The sequence below is a fragment of the Seriola lalandi genome, unplaced genomic scaffold, assembly GCF_002814215.2.
Source record: "Seriola lalandi dorsalis isolate HSWRI2012SDOR001 ecotype SW California unplaced genomic scaffold, Sedor1 jcf7180002054346, whole genome shotgun sequence".
In the NCBI taxonomy this organism is placed as follows: Eukaryota; Metazoa; Chordata; class Actinopteri; order Carangiformes; family Carangidae; genus Seriola; species Seriola lalandi.
The window spans coordinates 648,436-668,669 of record NW_019524899.1 but is presented as its reverse complement, the minus strand read 5'-3'; the positions used below and the strand labels follow the sequence as shown (position 1 = coordinate 668,669).

Here is a 20,234-nt window from a genome sequence, read left to right as displayed (position 1 = left end):
GGCTCATTTTAAGGGGTCATATGCTGTAAAGATTTGGAACCACTGGCCTAAATCTAGTTTAACCTCTATCTGTCTCATCCAGCTTCTAAAACCCCGTCAGCATGATATTTGGCACATCCTTTTGCGCAATTCATGTCTGACTATCACAAGGTTTTTAAAATATTTCTTCAGCTAGTGTCCCCCCTTTTACCATTTCAGCATTAAAGTGGATTTAAATGTGATGTGACTAAGACGGCAGACCAAGATTAATCTCTGTGATATTTAATGAAACTGACAGTATTGTATGCTCAGTGTACATAGCTAAGCAGGGATAAGACAGACCTTTCACAACATTTCTGCGATGGGAAAAGAGCCACACAACAGACATAAAGGCAATCTGGTTTCATTCTGAGTCTATCTTAACAGATATAACACTATGATTCAGTATGCAAAGTCTGATGAAGTCTGATACATGGTTGAAAAGAAGAAAAAGAAAGACACAGTTAGTTTCATAATGGAATTTATCCAATTCATACCTGCACCTTTGCTCTTCAAAATATTTCTAGTTAGATTGAATAATGGACCACCTGCTTTTAAAAACAAGCTGTAATAGGTGTTTTTTCAGGGAAGACATTTTGACAAAAGCATAGGTGTAAATCATAGAATGACTAACGGCTGAATTAGATTCATTTAGCTGCTTCAGCTTCAGCGTCCTGGTGTTGTTCATGCTGGCTCACTGTCACACTGTCATATCTTACTGGGACACTTGAACAAGCTGATGCTATTAGTAACCTAACCCTATGCTTTACACCCAAACATGGCAGAGCCAGACATCTTTGTAGAGATTAGATTATGTTATACTGTGGTAAATGTAACTTGCTATAATCTCTATCTCTATGTCACAGTATTAATGCATCAAGTAGCTCTGGAAAAGGGTCGAGCCATGTGAATATATTCCTCTGTTCTCATTGTGTTTGCTAATCTCCATCTCAGTTATTCATTTAAAGAAAACGTCGGGGGTTTACATAATCACAAAGTAGGCTCAGCAACAGGGAGACCTTTTTTTTCTTTTTGAAAGAAACTTTATTATTTTGTTTGTGGCGATCTGTGAACTCTAAGATGTAGATAAATCCAATTATATACTGTATATAAATGCTAGTATGTGACACATAAGATAGGCCACTCTTCTAAAACACCTATGTATTGGTTGGTTTCCATGGAGTTCCATCGGTGGGGGAACAGGGAGAAGACAGATACTGTAGGTAGATACTGTTTTTCTGTTTCTTCTCCAGCAGGGGTCAGTCATGAGATACAGATCACATGGATACTACACATGTTAAGACTTTACCTACATATACAGAAGGAAGGGTTGTCACATTAAAAAGCTTAAATGCCAAGACAGTGTTATATACAGTTTCCAGGCCATCTTTAGAAAAATAACATTTACATAATACTCATAATTATATAATTCCCATTAAGGCCTGTTTTTCTGTTATATTTCTATGTGGCTTTCTGTACTCAACATTGAAATACCATGACATTATTTTATAGTACTTTTAGTTTTTTCCACCCATTAAGTAGGTCAACTATTTTTTTCAGTTATTGCGCCTGGAAAGCCTCATAAAGATAAAGACAAAGAGGAATGACAAGACATTAAAACAACTTGCTTTTGCCCACAGAAGATTAAATAATTTATGATTTTGGATGTACAGTATTTGTAAGATATGTTTGTATGTGTTATATTATTTAAAACGTTGTTATAACACGTAGCCAAAACTCCTTTAAAAAACCTTTATTTATCAGAACAACGAAAAGCTGTAGGCTTCACGAGGAAACTGTAGTATATGGTCAAAAGATAAGGCAGGACAACAGATCCTATGGGATATGAGTGTGTGTGTGTGTGTGTGTGTGTGTGTGTGTGTGTGTGTGTGTGTGTGTGTGTGTGTGTGTGTGTGTGAGCGTTGGGTAACTGCAGCAGCGGCAGTGCAGCTCGGTGTTTCGCAGCGGTGAGGACGACTCAAGACTCAGAGGATTTTTCGCGGACTCCGGGAAGCAGGAAGGTGAGTCGGTCCTTCCCGCCGTCTTTCCACGCTCTCTGCGGGGGCCATTTGTTTCGTGCTGCCGCATGTGCTTCTACCACTTCTCCTGCGCACACACCCTCTCTCTCTCTCTCTCTCTCTCTCTCTCTCTCTCCATATCTCTCTCTCTCTCTCTCTCTCTCTCAGGTGAAGGTGACCACACAGTGTGCAGTCAGTGCTGTTTCTCCTCTCTCACTGCTGCAGTCCAGGTCGGACAGGTGCACATGGGCGGATGTTTGCACGTTCACAGCGCGGAATTATAGTTCGTTTTTTTGCTTAAAGACGTCATCATGAAAGTTAAGTGCAGTGTTTGGTGTCACCTTTTTTCATATTAGAACAGCCCCGAAGCTACTTATTCCTCCGAGCTGGCTCCACTGTTCCTAAAGTCAAAGGTAGGATAGAAAAATCACGCTGTATGCTGTAACTTTGGTCGTAATTATTATAATGGATCCGCAACTTAAGCTGAACACCACTTTTTTAATAAATCAGGGGTTATATCAATGCTTTTGGAGCCATTAATAACTTTTGGGTTGCCAGGTTGGGAAAAATCTCTTTAGCTGTTGAGCAGTGGTGGAATAAAATACTACATTAGCCTAGAAGCAAAAGCCCTGCATTTAAATATCCTTGTAAAAGTATGCATTATCATTTAAAAAAGTGTGGTATTAATGTGTTAATAGTATTTCAGTATTATGGCATGTCGAGGGGGAGCTAGTTTTAACTCATTCGTATACATTCAGGTAGTTTAATCTATAATTTACATCATATTTTGTAAGTTGATCAAATGTCTTATGTGTAAAAAGTTTCTGTCACCATACTGTCAGATGAATGTAGAGTAAGAAATACATTATTATTTCCATCTTGTATATAGTGATGTATGATGATATGTAAAGTGGCATTAAATGTAAGAACTCAATTAAACTATAATTAGGCCTTCTTACAAATTCTCCTTAAGTACAGTACTGGAGTAAATGCAATGTGTTACCTCAATTGCTGCGATTAATGAAGTCAACAATAAAGGGCATTACTTGCTTCTTAAATGTTAGTAAGTCATCTGTAGCTGGTGCTTATTGGTCCAACACATCTTCAGTTGTAAATGTGAATCAGTTGACCATGAATTCATTGTTTTTTCAGAAGGTCACAGGTCAAATAGGCCATTGATAGGGTCTCTGTGATGGATTAAAGAAGCTGCCTAAAAAAGTAACACCAGTCACAATTTGGCAACCCAAGACTCATCCACATTCTGGTTATTGAAATGGTAATCTCATCTCTTTACTCCCTCAGTTTCAAAATGGGCACTGGAGATAAATGTACAGTGTTTACATTGACTTTGTTTGATATTGAAATATTGAAATAATTCCTGGTCTGAAATTTGCCAACCACCTCAATTTACACATTCAAATATGTGACAAATAAACAGCATAAGCCATAATAGGTTATTATTATACTGCGCAGCACATTACAACATAATCTTCATTGTTGGTGGTTGTTGGATAAGCAAATTAACACATAAGATTACATTCAGTATCATCCTGCACCTCATGATTACCCTACGACCTCTTATGGTCAGTATCATGTTTTGGCTGAAGAGAGCTTTTTCACATTAATATTCAGAGTATGTCCTGTGTCCTGGTGATCACGTTGGCATTTTTGAGTGCGATGGTATGATGAACAGGTCTTCAGATAACCTCTGTGTATTTTTAGTGTACGAAGAGGCAGATTATTTGCAACACAATCGTAATTTCACGCTTCTCTGAGAAGATTTGTCTTCAGATTCTCCACATCATGGTGAACGTGGCCCACGGGATGGACCCACTCATTCTTTCTTTAATGTGCGAGTAATCTCATTTACGCTTCAGCTCTGTGAAAATCCCCCAATAGTTAGGGATAAAGAGAGAGAAAAAGAAGCAATATCGGGTTCCAGTGCAGCATATATACACAATTCCTTTAATAAAACACGGTGTTGATCCCGTATTTGTCGGTAGATGGCTTTAATCAAAGGTATGATTGCATGTTTGGCATTTCAAATGGTATCAGTTGAAAGAAAAGTACAAGAACAGTTCACCTGTTTTATTGATCTTTCTGGAGAGATGTCAGGCTAGATATTTAGCAAATCATTCTGCCCCGCCTGACAGATGGTTGTATTGGAAAACAGCTTTATCATACTCTGTAAACGTCTTCATACTCTGTAGGTGAGTAATGGCTTCATTTCATGATGTCTGATGAGCTCCAGCGAGCAGAGACTATCACTGAAATTAGGTTAAAAAGTCCCAGTAGATCTGTTTCAAGCCCAGCTCTATGGATCAATAGACAGGAAGAAACTGATAGTCTTTGCTAAGTAAAAGGTGTCTCAGACATCGCCTGCTGTTTTTGTTCGATTCCTCTCGTCTCCTATCATGCATGGCACATCGGTCACACCGCCGCCAAGGCAGATGTGTTTACCTTTCCCCTCCTGGAGTTTCCATGCTTTCGTCAGTGAGGCGACACCACGTTGTCAACGCCCTCGCCAACTCCTGTAGAGCAGCACGCGCACGCACACACACACGCACACACACACATACACACACACACACAAACACACACACACACACACACACACACACACAACGCAGATGTGTTGAGACAATGGTGTGTTTGCTGTGAGCTACGTGCATGAGGGCAGCAGCTTACAAAACCACACCAAAGGGCTTCTCACCAGCATGCCCGCCTGTCTGCTTGATCTGCTGGCCTCTATTTTTTTGCCAGCTTTGGCAGGCAGTGGTGCTGGAGAGAGTCGTGTTGCACTGGTTGCTCTGCCTTCACTTGCAGTGTTAAAGGGGAACTCCCCTGATATTAAACTTCAAAGTCTCTTTAGTCTTTGGGAAAACCACAACCTGCATAAAAAAATTAATTGTAATAAGTTATATAAAACAAAATCATCTTAACTCAAGTTTCAAACTGTAGCTTTTTCTGGTGCTTTCAACTTCAACTGTCCTCATCAGTGAGTGGAGATGAATGGAGACCTTCAAGTCTCCCTCCGTTTTAACATATTTCTATATTTCTAAGAGAGGAGCTCTCCTGAAACTAGTGGTAACACTGATGTTTAGTCTGTAAGACCTCCTCACCTCAGCTTCCTCACTTAGAACACAGAATTTAGACCCACATAACAAATCTGCAATTTCAGTTCCTCACAACTTTATCTTAGTTTAGTGAAAATCAAACAACTTGTGGACTGTTCAGATGGACTGTTTAAGAACAGCAATTGTGGGTTTTGTGAAGCAAAAGAATGGAGATTACTAAGTAAAAGCGAGTCTTAGGAAATAGTTCTGGATAAATGCAAGGTAAGTAGCTGGGATCCCTGCACCATCACATCAACTCCTTCCCATTTCATCTCTCACTTGCCACACCATAGGTTGGTTTCAAAGCTTAGCACCCAAAGTGCTAACAGAGAGGTCATTAGCTTCATTGTGCTTCATGCTGCGAGTGATTTGCAGCAGCAGCAGCAGCAAGCAGCCGTGGGGATTAAGCTGGTTTTTCTCCAGTGTCGCTGCGCGGCGGAGCGGGATTCGCAGTGTTGACCCTTTGATCAGTGACAGAGCCAAAGAACGAGCAGCCAGGCGGAGATTGTGCTGATGGCACGGGGCCTAATCTCTAGATTATCCATCATGCTGCTCCAGTGTGCACACAGCTAATTAAGAGATGAAGTTGTGTGTTGCAATATCGCATCACAGGGGGCGCATTATTTAACTCCCGAAACTTTTTAAATGGTCTTTTTATGTAACAGCACCTTACTCATTCACTTTGGCTAATTGGTTGTTATCAGGGAGTGATCGTGCATATCAGCACGTAATTTTATGCTCATGCTGTCGAACAAGTTCATACAGTGTGTCTCTTCGCCAAAGTTCATCATATCCTTTATGCATGTTTCATTGGGGACATTAAGCGCAGATAAGAGGAGCAAGTGTCACTGTCTGAAAGCTTTGTGATGCACCCATGACCTGTTGACTGTGTTTCCCGCCACCTGCTGAATTCTACTTTAACCAGTAGTGGAAAGTAACTAAGTACAATCATTTACGTACAAGTAGTTGTCAAAGGAAACTTTGTCAAAGGAAACTTTGTTTGACATCTGGTTACTTTTCAGATTAAAATGTTACATAAAAATGTGTTGTTAAAGATTAAGCCTTCTCAGCTTGTGAGCCATTACAGAACAGCTGAGTCTAGTTGGGTCACATTTCCACGAATAGAGACATTTTGCCTATTAACTTCTCTGATGGTTTCATTTAAATAACTCCCCAAAGATTAAAGAACTAGAACTAGCTCAACCTCAATCAACTAAAACAGTGAAATGCTGCTTTCAGCACACATTGTTGTGTCATTATAAACAATCAAATCTATATTAATGTCATTTATGATCACATAGAAGTCACAGAGGTCATTTATTCTGCGTCTGTACTTCTATTCTTGATACATTGTCGTATTGGTTGAGTACGCAAGAACTCTGAATATTACTATTAAGTACAGTACAGTGCAGTGTTTCCCCTGAGGCGGGTGAGTGTTTGTGCTGCAAATCTTCATTCTGCTTTTAATCTATCTCTCTGAACAGCACTTCTACCTCAGTACAAGAAACTCATTTGGTCTGCTGGATCATTTCTCATTTAGTTAACACACATTGTTTTTCTCTTTCTCCGCGCAGACTCTTCTCAGCTGGAGGATAATCAAACAGTCTGGACGTGAGGACACACTCTTCTCACACTTAGATTGTTTGTATACAGCAAATTGAGTGCAATCGAGGCTGTGCTTGGACCCAGGTCTGTGCGGTAAACATGGGAGACCAGAGGTCAGTCCAGCCCCTCCTGCTCCTTCTGCTGCTCCTGCTGCTCCTCGCCAGGCTGTCACAGCTATGGGCCTTCCCCTTCAGCCCCTCTCTGGACTTGGATGTCACTCCCAGGACAACCGTCGTCTCCAAAGGTGAGGGTGGTAAACAGAATTTTTCTAGATCGGTTTTTCGGAGGGAGAGACATGAGGCGAGGATGCCGTGTTAAGTGAATGGGGAAGGTGCATGTGGAGGAGAAGTTGGTTATTGTGGTTTGGTCTGCTGAGTTTGTGCAGTTTACCAACACTGTCAGCAGTTGGAGCTGCAGCAGCTACTTCTTCTCATCACATGTCTGTCAAATCGAAACACACCAACATGGTACACATCATTGTCACATTCAGTGTGCGTTACACTTTCAGGGAATATTATTATTCACAATGTCCACCACAAATAAACAACCGGAAATCTGATTAGACATCAGAGGAAAGAGATGCTCAGTGTAAGTCCAGGACTTGCATAAGAATTATCAAGTTTTTAGGTTTTATTCAACATCATAAGAATCAAGTGATAGTCGCTTGTGTATCATTGGATACGCTGCACACAGGAAGTGCTAATAGCTATTATGGCAAACATAAATGTCACCAATTTGCCAAAAATGTAAACCAATATAGGTTAAAAAAAAAAAACAGGGCTCATAATACAGCCCACAACGTGACGCACTGAATTTATGGTAACACCCCACCCCCCCTACCCCCACCACTACTACCACCCAAAGCATTATGGGCACTATAGTTGCAAAACATGGCAACATAATTACCTCCCAAGGGTGTGGGAGCTTGTTGACTTTAAAAACCCCTGTTTTTTAGATTCATCCATGCAAACACATGTGCACAAGCCAACTAAACACTCACCTCGCTGTCCTTATTTGATGCTGCTGCAACCTCTTCCTCTAAAGAAGTGGCATAGTTTTCGAAGTTGGCGCTGAAGACAGCTCCTTCATGCTCAGAGTTATTAATCGCCTCTCTCAAGCCCTGTCCTAGATCACACGGCTCAGCAAACACCTCTAATGAAACAATAGACAGGAGGCCCTCATAAAAGAGGACCCGAGCACATTAGACCTGATTAGTGTCCGTGCAGAAAATACTGCTGAATAGGTGTATTTCGGCACTTTAAACACACGACCAGAACTGCTGCCTTCCTTTCTTCCCTTTACCTTACCCACCTCACATCCCACCAGCTCACCTTTTCCCCTCCCTCTCTCCTCGCTCCCCATCACTGCGGCAGAGGCTGCCGCTGCAGCTGCAGCGAGAAGGGAACTCCGGCACTGGCAGACTGATCCGATAGCTGCGCTCTTACCTCCACTCCACTCCACCCCTCTCCACTTCCTCTTCAGTCCTCAGAGGATGAGTATTATTAGAGGACGGGCCTGGCTCTATTTGCCGGCCGAGCTCTCAGGTGCAATGTCACAAGGGCTGTTGTGAGTGTTGCAGTGTGAGATGACGGGAGGATATGCTGCTTGACGTTCTGAATCACAATCAATCAGAGATATATATCAGAGGAGGAGCCAAGTTTTGCTGTGTTGTCTGCTACTTTCTGGTGCATTTTCATGATCTGAAAAGCAATGTTACGTTTGCTGTTTGCCGGAGAGAGGGAAGAACTCCACATTCAAGTTTCGCCTCATAATGCACTGAATGTGGCACCACTTTTACAGCTACTTTTATGGAGCTGTTTACTGCAACCATTGGGAGATGACAGCACTGAAATGACTCCTAATATCAGTACAGTTATTTATCAGCCGAATGAAAAGGACACACTCGATTAACTCTGAGGAGTTCATCAGACAGGGCAGCACAAATAATTCATGAGGCCTCATTAAGCAAGTTTGTAAGAACATCATAGACAGAGCTTATTGTCTATTCTGAAAGCCTCTAAATCGTCATGCCACCGCGTATTTATTTACACATCTCTGACTCTGCCTCAGATTATAAATCATACATAACCGCCTCACTGTGGGCACTTCTCTGCGACGCAGCCAGAGCCAGTCTGTCATCGCAGATTTTATTTTTCTCCTTGCCCTCGTAGAAAGTCGTCCTTGACCTACTTTTTAAATCACCAGAGGAGGCGTGTCAGCGCATGCGAGAGCGGCGGATGTGCACGTGTGTCAGCATGAGTTTCATCAGTCCCCATGAACGTGCCAGTACCCCGTGTGTATGATTGTGTGTGGGAGGAGAGGTGCTATTTGGGTTTGCATTCAGTCATATCATGGAAAATCTGCACACATGCACCCGCTTGTCACTTTCCTTGTGGAGACACATGTCGCTCGGCGGGGGTGGGGGGTGAAGGGTGGCAAGCTCCCCCTCATAAGGACGATATGTGTGGCTGGATGCGCACTGCTGTATGTGGAAATGAGATGTGTGGGTGTCACTACCTATGGGAGATGTTGTGGGAGGATTTATATTATGTTTCTCAGATGGGGTGAGGGGGCGCTCATTAAGTTACAGTATGCTTTGCAGATGGCCTGCAGAAGTGGGAGTACAAGGACATGCTGTATAGGAGGGAGATCAGATTGATAAGAAAGAAAATGACATGAGATGACTTTATGCACTCTTGTATGGAAATGTCCAGGTCCAGAAAAACCAGTATAGAGGAAATGAATCCTGCATACTGTGAGAAGCTTGCAATGATAATATTTGACTCAATAAATGTTTCTGTCCAATAAGCAGAGGTGGGAGAAGAATTCACACCCTTTACTTAAAGCCGCACTAATCAACTTATTTATATTAACAATGAATGAAATGACAGTGTTTATGTGCCTGTAGCGATAAACCCAGAGAGAACTACCGCTGACTCTGCAGTTTCATTGTTTCACTTTTATGGCTAACATCTTTACTGGTCCTGTTTTGGTTTAGTCTCACCTCTGTTATTGTCCTGCAGCAGCAGCAGCAGCAGCAGGAAAAAAAATTGTCTTAATAAACCCTCTCAACACTATCTACCCAAAACTAAACAGCAAACACACACAGTTAGCAACTAGCTGGTGAACATAGTGGAGCATTTAGCAGCTAAAGAGCCACATATTTCCCTCAAGAAGTGGTGGAGACCATAACAGAGCTAAAAGGAGAGTGAATATGGGACTTATATTTATCGAGTGGACAGAAATATGACTCTAAATGAATTTTAATGTTGCTCAGTGTCTACTGGATGAGCAAATAGCCGGCTAATTGCTATCATGTTCTCTCCCTTTATAGCCAAAACAATCAAATAATGTAGGTTTAAGAAAAAGCAATATCACAGTTAAAAAAAAAAATTAAGTTAAAATCCTCCATTAAAGGAAATTTTTTTTTCAACTTGGGTTTTTATATCATAATCATGTCCGTTCTATGATTAATCCATTAAAGTTGTAATACAGCCCTAGAATCTAGTCATATGTACAGTATGTGCAGCTTTAATAGGTAAATTTGATAGAGATAGATTGTGTGTTTACGTGACAGGATGGCGGCTGTTTTCCTTTTCCCAGAGGTGAGATTAATGCCTGACCACGTTCTGAACTCGGCTGTCTTGCCCGTGGGCTGCCTGCTTTGGCTTTTCCTGCCCGTGCCACCAGACCTGAAGTAATGCAGTGCTGAAATATTGATATACTGTAAGTTGTCTGTTGCTGCTGTGACAAGCTGGGATAGCAAAATAGGTCTTGGTAGTGAAATTCCTTATTGTTAGCACTGTTGATATTGTGATGGTGGTAGTAACGCCTCCCAGCTTGATGCTCTTTTGTAGATGAAGAGTTTTCTTTATCCAGTATGGCAATTACAGCGCTGAGGAGACGGGCCATGCAGTGATAGTCACCAATTTACTGTTCAGCCAAGTCTATTATTATCTTAACAAACAGCCTGAGCAGCTGCATCCACTGCGTGTTGAACACAGAAAACATTGATGATTTACTCACATTATCAGCTCGGCCTCGGCTGCTTTGACAGAAGTTGTTGAACCTCTATCTCAGCTGTGTGACAGCGTTGATACGCCACCTTTCGTTTTTTCACCATTTTGTTTTTCTCTCTCTGTGGTGACATTTCATGCTTTGGACCCTGAGATTCCCAAGACGCTTTGATCTTATTCCCTTCTTGATAGTGCTGATGTGGGATTCTGACAGGCTCTTATCGGTGATTCACTTATAGCGTCGCGCAAGGCCTGAAACAACACGAGGACTGTTTGTGTGTCGTACGTGGGGTTGGCTTTTTCTTTTCAGAGATGAAAGTCTTGGCTGTCTTTCATCTCATTTTGCAGTCTCCCTGGTCGAACAGAGTCCTATGAAAGTTTTGGCTCCGAGACAAGCTCTGAAGGAGGTATTGTGTTTGTGTCATCGCTGGTAGTGTGGTAAACACAACACTGCCACTTTGACGTAATAACAAGTGCTCTCTCTGACAACTTTATTCATGAAGAACTGAGTGCATATCTCAGAGTGGTAAGGTCCTATTTTTCGTTAAACCATGAGATTCCTGAAAAAAAAAAAGGTTGATTGACATTTTTGGGTAAACATTAATGTTCATGTTAAAACTTGAATTCTCAGTTTAAAGGACCCGTTCACCTGAATTAAAAAATGCAGAGGTTTGGATTTATTGCCAAGATATCTGTCTCTGACTTTTCTTTTCAATTTTGTTTGTGGAAAATGGAAAACCTTTAGTTACTATTACTTTGATTATGTGATCATGGCAGTCATACTTAAATAACATTATAAGATTTTACATAAAAGTGTATACTTTCTGATTACTCTGAGGGGGGGTTATAACACCAGAGCCACTGCAGCAAGCTTAACTAGATGGTCAGACTTCCTGTATTCTGGTGCTATTGAATGGAATAAGGAGGAATTAAGGAGGAGTCAAACTTTTAGCTGCTAATGCTCAGGCTTTGCTTTGATAGAAGGTGGAGATATTAACATTTCAATATAAACTTTAAATCCAATTATATTTACTTCTTGAATTATGTTAAACAACCAATGTCTTTTATGCTGCTGATTGGCTTTTAATGTGTCTTTGACAATTTTACTTTACGGTTCAAGGTTCGGGTTTGAAAAGATCAATTAGTTATTTATAAGATTTGCTTTTCTACAGCCTCATTTTCTAATATCTTAATGTTGGACGTTCAATGTCTTGATGAGGTTGGTGAGCTGTGTAATCACCAGGGACAACGGTGGAAATAAGTTCAGAGCTTTATCATTCTAACCCTAACCAAATCTGACATGTTGTACTATTTTTACACATATATTGGTGTCGTCAATCAACCTAAACCTGACGCTATCTGAATCTGAAAGCCTGGCTCAGTCCCAATACACCTGTGGATAATTTGATCTGATCCAGTGTGTTTTCAGCCCAAATGGAGAGAACAGAGAACAGTGACAGCAACAGCAGCGTGATGCACCACCGATTAACAGGCAGTCCAGTCATGGTCAAAAACAGTAGAAATACATGTCATTTTTCCTGCACTTCACAGTTCACACACACTGTCTGGTGACAAAAAAACACCAGACAGAGACCTGTGAACTTCAGACCTGTGAACGGCTCTCGGTGGATCTACCCTTTACGGAGGAAACAGTCCCACTGACAGCTGTTGACAGTGAGTGCTTTGGAGTATCCATCATAATGGGAAAAAGATGTTGCTGTTGAATTTTTTCATCTTATTTTTTTTTTTTTTTCTGAATTTCCACTTACCTCCTGTGAACTGGGGTGGAGGAAGGAATCTCTGCGATTTATGTACATCTCAAAACGTGAGCAGATGAAACCAAAACTACCGGATGGAGCCAAACCAGCAGAGGAAAGGGATAAAATATGGGTGAAGTAAACCTTTAAGGATAGAGGCACACATATAGATGAGTGCACTTTATATTACCATGTGTACCATAGTTATGTAAAATACTTGTTACTGATTGGCTGGCAGGTGTTTAATCCCCGATCTTAATCAATAAGCAAACAATGCCCAATGTAGTTTTGATATGAAATACGAAGTTTTATCTTTTGTTTGTGTGTTTTCCCACCCACTGCCAATCAATAACGCTTGTTTGTTGTTTTATATGTTGCTTTTAGAGGTAAAACAATTAGTTTATTAATCGTTCAACAAAGAGATTTATTTTGATAATTGATTAAATGATTAATAATTGAGAGTATAATCAGCAGAGTAATCGAGAAAATAATCAGCAGATTAATTGTTCTTTAGATGCAGCCCTAGTTGACTTATTTAAATTTGACACATATGTAATTCCATTTCAACACATGACTCTGTAAACACACGTCCTCTTTCTCTTTGTCCATTATACACAATAATAATACAAGAATATGAAAATAATAATAATGATCTCTGACATCCCCTGTCTTCTGTTGAGGTGCAATCAAAGACAAATTTCCACTTCAGTGGCGTGGCCAATAATATTGCATTGTAAACTGCAGGTAACCATAGCAACAGTATTTTTGCCCCAGTGAAATTATCCTAACCATGGATTAAACAGACCACAAACAAACTTCGTGCTTTTGTATTTGCCTGGACTAACTGCTGCGAGCTCGACAACTCACTTCCACATGTGTAAAATAATGGACTATATAATAACAGAGGGGGCTTTGCGATCTTTGTCGTCTATTTTCGTACACCATGCAGGACACCCAGTTGTGTCTTATTCCTTACATAACACATATTCATGTTTACTGACTCTTGCGCATGGTAAAGATGTGAAGAGATGCTTACATAATGTGGACAGAGTTGACGACAACTGACAATTCTGACACTGTCCAAAGAGGTTAAGTCAGTTTTTCCTTCAAGCATTTGTTCCCAAATCTTTTCTGTAAGCATGTGTGTGTGTGTGTGTGTGTGTGTGTGTGTGTGTGTGTGTGTCACATGCTCTCCATAGTGATCAGTCAATGACTCACATAGGAAGTCACACACCCTGATGACTGTGGTGACACACACACACACACACACACACACACACACACACACACACACACACACACACAAATATACAGTGGATTTACTATCGTCTTGGACCCCACATGGAGGATTACAAACATGTCTGAGAGTAAGTGAGCGCATTCTGGACGCACCACCTGTGACGGCTCAGTGTTGAGTCACAGTCACTCGGAGGGGAAAAACACACAACACGCTCTGCTCAGATCTTCTGACTCGCTGACAGACATTTCTTAACTTTCAAAAGACCAAGAGACAGATGAAGGGCGGAATAAGTGTAAAGTGTGTGTGTGTGTGTGTGTGCGCGTGTGTGTACCCACTGGAAAAACTGACAGATGTTACTAAGGGTCAGTAGTTTTGATGTCTTCCCCTCATCCAATGATGTACAAAAATAGGTCTGTGTCAACGCAAACACACATACACACTCACACACAAATACACATACACCCACACACACACACACACACACACACACACACACACACACACACACACACATACACGTGCATACATGAAGACAACAGTAAAAAGAAACCAGCTAACAGGCTGAGAGGCTTCTGGTGCCCCTCAGCGCTCTGTTGACTTTCCTCATTGATTTTGTTGCAAAGCACAAGGTACAGTGTGTGTGTGTGTGTGTGTGTGTGTGTGTGTGTGTGTGTCTGTGTGTGTGTGTGTGTGTGTGTGTGTGTGTGTGTGGCTTACTGCTTAATCATGCTAATGCTGATAAAAATGTTGTTAAATGTTGAAGTCCTATGTTTTCATATTGGTTATGTTTGAATCTTTAAAGCTGCACTCATCAATATTTTTATATGAAGAAAAGAAAAAATATTTAACGTGAAAGTGGTATCTCCTAGTTACAAACCCACAGAGAGGTATCATCACTTCTCCTCAGTTCTACAGAGTTTGCACTTTAGTGCCCTTTGGCTTATTGTTTTGGTTTTGCAACTTTACTTCTTAATTTAACAAATTTTGATATGAATAAAACTATTCAGTTCTTCTTCAGTCAGTCAGTGATAAATGATATATATGATAATAATAACTTCACCTAAACAAATTACAGTATGGAATTAATAAAACAGAAATAGCCTGATAAAGATATGAAGAAAATAATCAGATGTGTTCAGAGGGATCATTGAAACTGATAGAAATAACATCACAAGGAATATCAAAACATATATGTCGAAAATAAATCCGTTAATAATAAATGAGTCAATTTGATTAATTTAGTCAAGAAACACTGACACATGTAAATCATAGAGTAGTTTTAAAAGACTTTGTTTACTGAAGGTATTATGTCTGACTGAAGCATGTTGCTGTCGGAGCAGGCAGCAAACATAAAGGCCCGTTTCTCCACTTCTCCACAAGTCAAGTCAGTTTTTGTTATATAGCCCAAACAGTTCCAAAGTCCTGAAGTTATTTTTGGGCTTAAACTGAACCAAATCTTAATAAGATTTGGAATTAAAATGTGATTTGTGTCATTTTTTTTTTTATACAAGTGTGTGGTTGTGTCTCTACACAGAGTAGAAACTGTACACTTTCTGAAAAAACAAAAGCGTGCTTTCTTTCCTTATTTCTCCACAGATAGCTGACAGATTGGTTTTAAAGCGCATCTGTAATTGCACCCCATTGATTTTCACTCCTGAGATTCAGGTTAAACTCAACGTTGATCTTCTCTTTCATACATCTGGGTGAGATCGAGTGGCGTAAAAAAACAACACACAGTCACATCACGCCTGGTCTGAGAGCAAGGCCACTCTGCTCCCTTGGGGCCGGGGACATTGCGTACGTCACCGCGGTCCTTCTCATCAGCACTGTGCTTGTTATATCACGCAGCCACTATTTTTATAAGATAGAAACCAAGGCTTTTGCTCACTCTTGGATGACTCACGAGCGGTGGATCATGCCACAGCCTTGGGCTTCCATTGTGTTTGCATAACTCTGTCTTTTAACGTGATCTCGGAGAATAAGCAATGTTCTCCTTGTAACATCTCGTTAATCATCACCTGATGTGTTTCCTGTTTTATTTTGAAGTACTCATGTGGCCTGTAGTTTCAGTTCCTGTCCTCGTGTTGTCTCCTGTTCCCTTGATCATCCACACCTGCTTCCAATTACTCACCTGCCCCTGCTTTTCCCCTCAGCCAACCCTGACACCCGGTATATATATATATATATACCGTATATACTCCCCTGGTTTCCCTGTTCTCCTGCCAGATTGTCTTTCTTCCTCCCCATGTGTTCATTGCTTTCCAGTGTTAGTCTCTGTAGTTTTTGACTTAGCTTTGTTCTCTGGTTTTTGGATTGTCGCCTGCTTCCTGCCTGGATTTGTTAGTTTGATTCAGACTGATTATCTGTGTATGTGACTGCCTGGCTTTCCAGTAAAAAAGGCTTAGTCTTTTTGAACTTTACCTTGTGGTCTGAGTCTTATACACATTTTTATGTGTTTATGTTTTTCCATTCCGTTTCTCTCTGCCTCCCTCCTCCTCTGTGTTGCCTATCGATATGTCCTGTGCTTACTTAAGTGTGTGTTTATGCGTGTGTGTGTGTGTGTGTCTTTTTATGTGTTTATACGTGTGTATGGTGGAGAGGGTGTCCTGCTGCGTGACTCCTACCCCTTGCTGCCAGAGCCCCCCCCCCTTACATCCTTTATCCCCCAGCGTGTCCTGACCTTTGGCTGTGTCAGAGGAGCTGCTCATTGCTCACTGAAATCTGACTGAGGCTGACTGGCTCTGAGAAATAATAGGTGCCGGTCACAGAGTCTCATCTGTAGATTTCATTGAAAGTTACATAAGTTTTTGCTCTTGTTGCTACTGTAGGGGGCAGCTGTGACAGTTCCTTAGGAAGTTCAGTTCACTAGAATTGAACCTTTGATGCTGGGAATTAACGGGACGAAGAAAGACAAACTATTTTAAAGGATAATTGTATAATTTCATTTATAAAAATTAGGTTTTATATTCATAGTTAGTCTTTCCTACTGGTTAAGACATACTGCTCACCTCATACTGCTTCGCTAAAAAGAAGTGACGGTGCACAAAATATCAGCAGTTACTGAGGTTAGCCATAGAGATAAACTTTGCCCATTAGACCACATTAATGTGACGCATCCTCATTAATATAAGCTGAGGCACATATGAAGATGGCAGATAGGGCAAGATCCTCTGGACTCTAGTTGCCAATGGTGTTGGAGTAAAGTCAGCAGCAGATGGTTGATGGAAATTCTCAGATGAATCATCCTGGACGCTCATGGAGGCGACGGGCAGGAGGTATGCCGCAAGACAGCAGATCCGAAAAAGCAGAATGGCGACACTTCAGTGATACTTTAAAGAGCAGCGTCCAGGGAGTGATCAGCTGAAAGCACGTTGACGTCACAGTTGTGAATGTGGGGATGGCGTGAGAAAGTGGAAATGACAGATTATAGGTAGAAACACCAGAAATTCAACCATAGAGTCCTCAAAAATTATGTTTCAAAAGTCCAACACAGACTGTACACTTACTTCCTGGTTCAACTTTGACCCACTGAACCCGTTGAGCTGAACTTAGCTGTTTGTGCATGATTGTGTAGTATTACCAATATTTCAGGTGTGAAATGTGGCAGTTTAAGTGATCTACTGAGACTGTTGGCTTGTTTACGACTTTTTATGAGACGCAGTGGCTCGCAATATTTACACTAATGGCTCTAAATGAATGTTTTGATGATTAATGATGTTAATATGCTGCATTTTTTTTAAATGTCACCGCTCTCAAGAATAGTGCAGAGTGGATGTTTTGAAACTTTAGCTGAGGGTTTCCTCTAGCAGGAGCTGTACACGCAGTGTCATTCTCTCTGGCTGTCCTGTGTATAATCAGTGTGACAGGTATGACAGAGGCAGTATGGTAATAACCTAATTACTGACCAGTGAGAGGAGCCCCTGTAGTCGCCTGGCTGTCAGTGATAGAGCCGGTAAGAAAAGGGCCGGCAGGGAGGAAGGTGGGCGGTAAGAGAGACTGCAGTCTGACTCAGTCTCTGGACTTCAGTGGGCTCTCGCAGTGCTGCTGTCATCAGCCAGTGTGTCCATGTGACAGTTAGACAAGCAGCCAGTCATGTGGGGGAGAAAACACCCTCCATGTGATGGCGGGGGGGGTGGGGGTGGAGGGGCAGGAAACAGTTTTCAGCATGTTGCATTACGCAAGATCAAACGCAGTCGGCGACTTGCTGTCATCCTCATTATCATCATGGTCTTTGTGAATTAGAGCACTACAAGTATCAGTAACTCTGCAACTGAGGGTCGCCAAAGCCTCGAGGAATGTGTGCGTTTGTCGTCTTGTATCTTTGTTTTGCGTAAAAAAAAGGGATTCCAGTTTCAGTTGGGAGGATCCTTTAACTGGTTTGACAACATTTCCTGTCAAATACAAACCTGATTGTTGACACAAAACCTGTCTTTTTTTTTTTTTTGTCTCACACTGTATTGACCGAAGCATAAACCATTGCTAATAATCTTAGCCAAAACATTTTTGTATTAAATCCAAACTGCTGGATCTTCAACGATGGTATCAGCAGCATCAGTGTTAGGATTTTTCACTCAGCATCTTTGCACAATGTCTGTGGATGGGCTGGATAATGCACCTTAATACATTTTTGTATGGATTTGCATGGATAATGGATGGATAATGAGACAACAGGCCCCCTGGGCACAGACATGTACAAGGCCCCCCAACTGGAACAGACACAACATGACTACAAACAACACAACCTTTTGTGGTTTCTTTTTACTCTTTTTAGTAATTTTGTGACTCTTTGTGGTGGTTTTGCATCCCTTCGTGTGTAATCACTTTGTTTCTCTATGTTGCTGTCTCTTTGTGGCTCTTAATGCTCTTTTTGTGTCACCTTTTAGTAGTTTTGCATATATTTGTGTTCATTTGTTGTGTTTCCTCTAGTTATTTTGTCTTTTTGCATCTCTTTGTTGCCACTCTGTGCCTCTTTGTGGTCATTTTGTGTGTTGTTGTTGTTTTTTTGTGGTTGTTTTTCGTGACTCTTTGTGGTCATTTTCTGTCTCTTTTCTGTCAGTTTTTTGATTGACAATCCGACAAAAAATGTCGCCGATCCCTGCATGGGATCCCGGACCCCTGGGCCCTCCTAATCCAGCTGTGCTTTTTCAGTACCAAATAAAATATGTCACCCAACATTCAGTAACAAAACCTGTCAATTACCAAAAGTTCTCATTTAATGTTTAGTCGAGTTATTATATTTTTATTATATTCTTTGTTTAAATAGTTCTTGATTTAAAAGGGAACTAAACCAGACATAGAAGCAGCTTACTGGTCATACCTGGTATTACTCACCCTGAGAAATATGTATAATGTTTGAGGGTGTTATTTGAGTTGTGCTGCATTGTACTGGGAGTTTTTCCTATTCTCATTCGCCTATATATATTTGTTCTTAGCGCCACTATATTACTACTGCTGACACCGATCTAATTCAATATGTTTAACTGGAGTTTACGAACCGTGGAATATATAATAACATGCAGGTTAATCATCTATAACCTTCCAGCAGTGACTCTGCGAGCCTCCGGCCATCGCAGCTGCACTGGCCCCTTATCGCTCCATCAGAGGTAACGACGAACGGGAGAACAGATTAACCGCGACAGGCGTGCGGGGCCTCACACCACAGCAAATCGATCGGTGGGGGACAAATATAGGTTGTCTTATTGCTGCTAGCTGGAACATGCTGTCATCAGTTCACAACGGAAAAGACGGGAGCTGTTAACGCTGTTGATCCACCTTCAATTACTCTGTTGTGTTGCTCTAATGACAGCTGTTCTCTCTGTGTGTTGTTTTCTTCTGCATTGTCAGGTTTATTGAATCAGACATTAATCTCCAACTTTTCATGCAAATCAAAGCTCTGTAAACCTACTTCTGCTTTGAGGGAGATCTTCCATGCCCAGAGAAAAATAACAACGTCCTCCTTTTTACTGTCTCACAGCAGCAGAGCGACCTGCCCCCATTTCTGAGGTGCTACACCGGGGTGCATTCAAATATTCAGTGTAGTGCACCAGGCCAATTATTTTGTGATGGATAAAAAGTGTTTTCTGCACCAAGGACAAAAGATTGACAACTGAAATACATCCTATTTTACTTTAGAAACACATAGTATTCAGTGACAGAGCTAACCCTAATTTGGCCCACTTACTGCGTGTACCTCCCTCCCCCATCACCCTCATTCACACACACACACACACACACACACACACACACACACACACACACACACATACACGCGCGCACACGCTTACATACCCACACAGCAGTGATGATGATGATGCTGTCGCAGTACTGCTGATGCGATTTGGCAGTACTGGGGCACAATTCCTGCTGAATGCCCTAAAATTTCATCTCCCCTGTGCCCCCATCCCCACATTCCCTCTCGACAGCACTCTCAGCAATCACACCAGCGACCCCCCACCCCCACCCCC

General features: G+C 41.4%; 1 protein-coding gene across 1 annotated transcript in view; it reads left to right on the top strand.

Moving 5' to 3' along the window:
* The first annotated feature begins 6,798 nt into the window (after positions 1–6,798).
* The window catches only part of sema4gb (sema domain, immunoglobulin domain (Ig), transmembrane domain (TM) and short cytoplasmic domain, (semaphorin) 4Gb), a 36,517-nt gene continuing 23,081 nt past the window's right edge, over positions 6,799–20,234 (top strand). Inside the window, exon 1 of the mRNA XM_023407755.2 lies at positions 6,799–7,001. Within this exon, the coding sequence (XP_023263523.1) occupies positions 6,857–7,001 (145 nt within the window). The 5' untranslated portion in view covers positions 6,799–6,856. The remainder of the gene's footprint in view (positions 7,002–20,234) is intronic.